The following is a 7,210-nucleotide window of genomic DNA, read 5'->3' on the forward strand; positions in this document are numbered from 1 at the left end:
TCCATGGTCAGACTGATGTCTGGACCAGTCCCCCCTTCTGCTTGTCCCCCTAGGTTCTCCCCAATCACCATTGATGGAATGACAAGCCTTGTGGGAATGAACATCCCTGGCCACACAGGAACAGGCTGGTGCATCTTTGTCTACAACCTGTCCCCTGATTCCGATGAGAGTGTCCTCTGGCAGCTCTTTGGCCCCTTCGGAGCAGTGAACAACGTCAAGGTCATCCGTGACTTCAATACCAACAAGTGCAAGGGATTCGGCTTTGTCACCATGACCAACTATGACGAGGCAGCCATGGCCATCGCCAGCCTCAACGGGTACCGCCTGGGAGACAGAGTGTTGCAAGTTTCCTTTAAAACCAACAAAGCCCACAAGTCCTGAATTTCCTATTCTTACTTATTAAAATATATATATAAATATATACGAACAAAACACATGCGCGCGCACACACACACACATACACAAAAGAGAGAGAAACAAACTTTTCAAGGCTTATATTCAACCATGGACTTTATAAGCCAGTGTTGCCTAAGTATTAAAACATTGGATTATCCTGAGGTGTACCAGGAAAGGATTTTATAATGCTTAGAAAAAAAGAAAAAAAAAACAAAAAAATACCTTTGATGCATTGAATGTTCTTTCATAGCTGTCGTTGTTGAATATAATATACATAGATAGCAATGTGCAGGGATTTTTACCCAGCCAGCTAACTTTACTACCTTCCTTGAAGGTGGGTCTTTTTAAGATGACCATTCGCTCATTTGAAGAAGAAAAACAAAAAACAAAAAAAAATAATAAAAATAAAACAATTTTTACAAAGTAATGGAATTCAAAGAAAGGAAAAAAAGATTTTTCTTTTTTGTCAAAATGTTGATCCAATCAGATTGGTAAAAACCCCCACACAAATTAAAGAGGAATAATAAAAATTGCAAAAATGAAAAAAAAACTTTTGCAAATTTTTTTATTTTTCCTTTTTTCTTTTATATCATGTGAACTAAAACAGTCTTCTGTTAGGGGATGGGGCAAGGGGGATACCTGATGACATTAACAATTTAATAACATTAACATTGTTGCCAAAGAGGTGGTCTCTTTGCTGAAAATGGGTTTCAAGAAAAATCTATTTTTATAAAATATAAAGAATTTTTACAAGAGAATCTGGATTTGAGAAAAAAATATTTTGACTGGCTAATTTAGGGGAAATTGACAACTTTGTCGCGTTCATACTGCACTGGTAACTTTTTAGAGATCAAGATGTGTGTTTTAAACTGGATTCGTAGACTGTTTTTTGAAGGATGGGCTATAAACAGATGATCTTCATATCTTTTCATAGCATGTAATAATAATAAAAAAACAATTATTAATTACTAGGGGAAAGGAGTGTTCGTTCTACCCAGGGTACCACAGTTCCCCACAGTCAAAACCCAAAAGCAAGGAGATGAGTTGAAAGACAGTTTTTCTTTAAGTCATCAGTATGGGATGTCAGCAGAACAAAAATTAAAAAGATTAATTTTCCTTTTGATCTAAAACTTCCTTAGTTTGAGCAGTAGGTGCTACGAAATTATTTACATATCTTAGTATCATAGTTAAATGTAATGTGTTTAGGAGAGGAAAACAAAAGATACATTTGCTTTAAATTCATTAAGGAATTTTCAAATTCACTTTGTAGCCCATGCTGATAGAATTGGGCTGTGTTGGTACATTTGAAACACTGTTTATGTTGCTTGAAACACTTATTTATTTAGTCGCCGATGTGATGATGCCTATGGCCGAGATCAAATATAGCTAGATTGGCTAGACTACTTATTTGTTTACTTAAACTGTGGGAAGAAGCATATTATTGTGTCATTCTGTTGTGTGTGTATGTGTATATACAATATAAATATATATATATAAAGTTATTTTTTCTTTGGGTTAATTTATTATAAGTTGTAACACTTGGCTAGTTTTGTTTGTATATGTCTTAAAATGTTTTCTTATGATATTTAAGTGACAGTTAAAGAGGTATCAAGGTAACTTGTGTAGAACTATTGTTTGATATATTGTCATGTTTGTTGTGAATATTTTTTCTTACTGCACAGTAGAAAAATAAAAACAACTGGGTCTTTATTTTAATGTAATTCAGATTGGGGAAAACAAAACAGAGCTAAGGGAACAAAATGACTGAGGGAGCACTCTCCCACGTCCAGTGCACTGATCATTTTAGTATGTTTGTGCTTTGTACGGTTATATATTTAAAACAAAAACAAAACAAAAAAAAATACAAGGGTTCATGCTCTTCCCTGGGTAATAGAAACAGTTGCTCGCTATGCATAATCTAGTTGATAGTTAAATTTGCTATTGCTTTTCTTGTCTTGTTATATAAAATCTTTTCAATACAAGTTTAGTCTTAATGGTAATAAAACGTTATGGTTATTTATAACTTGTGCTTATTTTGTGCATTTTTTCCCATGCTGAACCCACTAAGTGCATGTAGACAGGACTGTTGTTTTCACACTGAAGAGGCAAACTTTGTAGTAGTCGTCGTAGTGGTAGACAGATAATGAATACCAAGGCTGCATCATAGACTCCTCCTTTAAATTTTTTTTCTGTTTTTTTTCCTCTTTTTGGTTTTGGAAATAACACCAGATTTCAGTTCAGAGAACACTCGTTCAACATTCAGGGAAATCTTTTTACATCACCTGCTATGAATGAACGCAGTTTGCTGGCAAAGTTTTGATGCATTTGCTAAGCATTAGTGGGAAAGGCATGCCAAAATCTCTTCTCTATAATGTGTTCAATCTTGGGGGGAAAAAAAAGGAAAAAAAATCTTAGGACCAGGCAGTTGTATACTTTAGTTATAATGAATGACTTCATGTTAATCTCACTAGTTTAGATGATTTCTGAGGGAAAGTATTGTAAATGTTTTTTTTTCCATAATCTTGTTGTGTTTGAATTATTTGTATTTTATCTGTCCAGACAATAAATGAAAGTGTGTAGAATGGATTTGAGCTTCCCAAATTTTTAAATGTGTTCATTCAAACCTTTTTTTCTGTAGCATCTTCAGATTTCCCTAATATTTTTATCACTAAACCAGAAAAAAAGAAACAAGTAGAGTAAAATTCTGTTTTGCAATTTACGTCAGTGTCTCAAAGTCACCTCGGTATTCAGAAGTCATTGCTCTGGTTCCATGCTACTAAAAGTGTGGTTCCCAGCTGGCAGTATCAGCATCATCTGGGAGTTGGTTAGAAATGCAAAACCTCAGGCTGAATGCCAATCTCTATCTAACCAGATCCCTGTGAATCACGGGGACTTTAAAGTTTGAGGAGCACTGCCCTGGCTGATAAGCCAGAACACTTGATATTGTAACACGTTAGTGTCTATTATGCATTTATAAGAATACTTGTGACTTGTTCAGAAGACAGGAAGTCGCTATTTTCCAAGCTTCTATGATGTAGCTAGCAGGCCGGCTGTACAGTGTCCTCTACATTCCCTCTCTTTATCCTCTCTCATCTTTCTCATTTCACAGATGACAAGACTGAGGCTCAATGAGATTAGCAGCTTCAGGCAGCCAGCGAGCTCCCAGCTGAGCTTTGAATCCGCGTCTGATTCTGCTGCACAGCACGTCAGCATTGAGATTGTGGAACTTTTTTGAGCAATAGTAAGGAAGAAGACCATTTGTATTGAAAGTGACAACTAAACAAGAAGGTCATCTTTACATTTTAGTATTCATTTTTGTTTAGAAGTAGCAAATATTTGGCTTTTTTACCTTTGGATAGAAACCCTAACCAAGGACTTTTCATACAGTGTATTAAGAACATGATTTAAGCTCAACCTAGGAAGAAAAAAACCTGCCTACACTATCATGAAGTCATGTTAAAATATACGCTGAACTTTACAGATTAGCTTTTTAGTGATTTCCTGATACAATCACCCGTTGATGATCTCCTGTCTGTCTTTCATTTTCACTTTCTCACTAATTGAAAATTCATACGTACCCTATAAAACATCACCATAAACTGACACTTCAAGAAGAGATGCCCCCACTGAGCCAGAGGAACGAAGAGTTATATTCTCTTCCATTTCTCATTAACCCCTTTATTATTATTATATTAAGCTACCACATTGATTGGGATAATTAAATTCAAGGCAAAGAATGGGATTTAATTAACCAAGCTAAATATTAAACCTGTAAGTCAGCCTGAACCTCACATCGTTGAATTTAAAGGTTCTCACTTTAGTTTTATCTTAAAGACAAGCCCCTGTGTTTCTTTTCTGGAGAAAAATGGGCATTCAAATGAATGGTTTCCCCCAGGGATATCACAGCATCACAAACATGTTTGTAGAGTCTAAAAACGTTGCTGCCAAACCTGTGATAGTTACCAGTCATCACCACCCCTGCACCTTAAAGGTATCATTTTAGTGCACTTTGAATGGATGGCTGCACTGTTTTGGAATATTGGAAGTTGGTGGAATCTTACCAGTTCATATAGTTCATTCCCAGCCTCCAACAGATCTATCCTGAAAGTTTCACAAATAGATGTAAGTCTTTAAATAGGTCTTGAAAATCTCCACTGAAGGACATTCTACATATACTCTCTTGGAAACACTTCTCAACATCAGCACAATGAGTCTACCCAAAATCTAATAAAAAATTCATCTCACTGTGAGTATAAGCCTGTTACCTTAAATCTTCAGGCAAATGCACAGTTTCTGTAGGTGGTTGTGGGAAAGGTCTAACAAATCACAAGATGTAGAGATTATTAAATATTGTTGAGGCCCTAGGTATGTTATATTTTTCTTGAATGAAAAATTGCATGTCATAGAAGGCTGATAGCATTTATTTAGTGTTATTTCTGTCAACGTGATAGGAAGGGGAAAGTGCAAAAAAAGAAATGTGCTTGTGTCTATAACTATCCCACATCATCACCACCAGCACCAAAACTTTACTTCTCTTATTACTGAAGATCAAACACTGACCAAATGATGGTAACAGCCAGAAATTTTTATCAACTAGGTTTCTATTTGAATTTCTTTCACCAAGAGCAATCACCATTTGTTCATTTGTAAATAAAACAATTAACCCCCAAAGAATAATGTGTAAAAGTCTTGTGGGGCCCGTAGTAAGTCAGTATTTAGGTGTAGATACCTTAACCTTGTCAAAATGCAGCACATAATCACCTTTGCCATAGATAATTCAGGAAACTTCTAGTCCCTGAAAATATTTTGCCCTTCCTTCCCACAGGCACTATGCATTTGTTCCTTAAAGGACATACACATGCAAATACACACAGGCAACTATTTGTACAATTGAGTAAAAAAAAATTTTTTTATACTTTCACCTGTGAATTCAAAAGTCATACCTGACAGGGTAACATTAACAGCAAGAGTGTGTTTCCTAAACGGTAGAGTCATTAAAATCTTAATTTGAGGCCATTCTGCCTGGATCCCTTCCACATCCTTAACGAGAGCTCATGGAACACAGCTGTCTAATAGCCCTACACCCTTCACTGCCTTTGTTCTACCTGAAGAAGAGAATAATAAAAGGAAATTACATTTTATTTCCATGAGCTAAAATCAAGTTTTAATATTGTCCAAAAATGACTCGTACCATTCCTTTATCTTATTAGCTTTTTGGCATATTAGGTAATAAGATAATTTCTCATGGTACAGTATTTATGTAAGAATCATATTTCTCTCTGTGCAGATTACTTACAGAAGTGTCTGTTAACAGGAGAGAATGATGCATAATCGGCACTTAAGATTAAAATAGACCTGAGAACATAAAAGTGTTCCTTCAATTAAAGGAATAGCATTTCTCCAGTCTCATCTTTTTGTTTCTGCAGCAGAATGAAAACTGACTTAAAATCACCCAACCCCAGGTTAATTACCAGAAGGCTTTTCGATGCAAGTTCAGCTTAATCTACTAGTGGTTCAAATGCAAAGTGGACTCATGTGGCACTCCAGGATGCCACGTAATTATTTCAAACAGTTTCCAGAAAAGTCTGTGAGGTTTAAGAAATTGTTTCTAAAAAGCGCATTAGCATTTATTGTCTTTCCTATGTGCAGGCACTATACATCCTTATAGTCCTAGTGAGGAGTTATCATCCCCCTCCTACCTTGAGCAAAAAGAGAACTCAGAGAGATTAGATATTTTGTGCAAGCCAGTAGGAGGGAAGCCAGAATTCAAACCCAGGCCCGTCTGACCTCCCCAAGACCCTTAGTTATATACGCTGGCTCCAAGCCAATTCTGTCATAATTATAGCCAAAGCAATTGCCAAGTGGCCCTCATTTCATTTAAAAGTGAGAATGAGTCCTGTTCTGTAAGGAATACGGAAATTACATTAATACACTGTGCCTGGGGCCAACCGCTTCCCCACATCTTTAATGGAAAAGCAGATCCAATAACCCTGGTTTACAAGCAAATTGACAAAGACTAAAAGTGATAGTTTTTAAGCACTGTTGCCCAGCAGTATTTAAAAACGAAATTAGTTTTTTGACAGGTCTATCTTAACCACCAAAAGTCATTGAGGTAAAAAGGAGTTGCGGATGGGACAGGCAGGTAAGAACGTTAACAAGCCTGTTTAGCTGCCCTCAGAGCTGGCCCCGTGGGTCCCCCCAGGAGAAAAAGGCATCGTGTGAGCCAATAGCACCTTGGTGAGCACTCCTTTCACTATCTGTATTGCCCTTGAATCCTCAGAATAATCCTGGGGGGCACATAACATAATCCTCATTTTACATCTGACAAAAACAGCCTCTGTGAAGTCAGATACCTTGCACAGCATGTAACAGAATTGGTATTTACATAAATGTCATCTGGTTCCAATCCCATACTTTTCCACTAAACCATACTGATGACTTTCATTGTAATACCACCATTTGTTGGAACACCCACCCAGGTGTGAGGTATGGCAGGGTGGGGGTTGAAGGAACTAGACTAAGCCTTGTCTACACTAGAATCCTTACTCTGAACACCTACCATATGCCAAGTACTAAGCTAGGGGTGTGTTGATGAATAAACATGTCCAGCATTTTTTTTCTTGTACCTATTTTGAGCATGATACTATGCAGTGGGTTATGAAAGAAAAACAGGAATGGAAATTTAGAGTTTTATTATAAAGACAAGACATATGGAACAATGATCTAGTCACATAGCTCTAGCATAGGTAGTTTCTGTGCTAAAGGGAGCATTTCAGGAAATTATGAAAATCTGTGAGTGGAAGGAGGATTCTGG

The 7,210-nt window shown here is 36.7% G+C and overlaps 1 protein-coding gene across 16 annotated transcripts in view; it reads left to right on the forward strand.

Moving 5' to 3' along the window:
- Nucleotides 1-2,982, forward strand: part of ELAVL4 (ELAV like RNA binding protein 4) — a 141,992-nt gene extending 139,010 nt beyond the window's left edge. For 10 of the 16 annotated variants that reach the window (XM_069477916.1, XM_069477917.1, XM_069477910.1 and 7 more), the window contains one exon: nucleotides 54-2,982. In XM_069477916.1, the coding sequence (XP_069334017.1) occupies nucleotides 54-381 (328 nt within the window). In that variant the 3' untranslated portion in view covers nucleotides 382-2,982. Of the gene's footprint in view, nucleotides 1-11 lie in introns of all 16 variants that reach the window. The other 6 variants (XM_069477913.1, XM_069477914.1, XM_069477912.1 and 3 more) reach the window with 4 other exon arrangements.
- The last annotated feature ends 4,228 nt before the right edge of the window (nucleotides 2,983-7,210 follow it).

This window comes from Eulemur rufifrons, chromosome 8 (genome assembly GCF_041146395.1).
Source record: "Eulemur rufifrons isolate Redbay chromosome 8, OSU_ERuf_1, whole genome shotgun sequence".
In the NCBI taxonomy this organism is placed as follows: domain Eukaryota; kingdom Metazoa; phylum Chordata; class Mammalia; order Primates; family Lemuridae; genus Eulemur; species Eulemur rufifrons.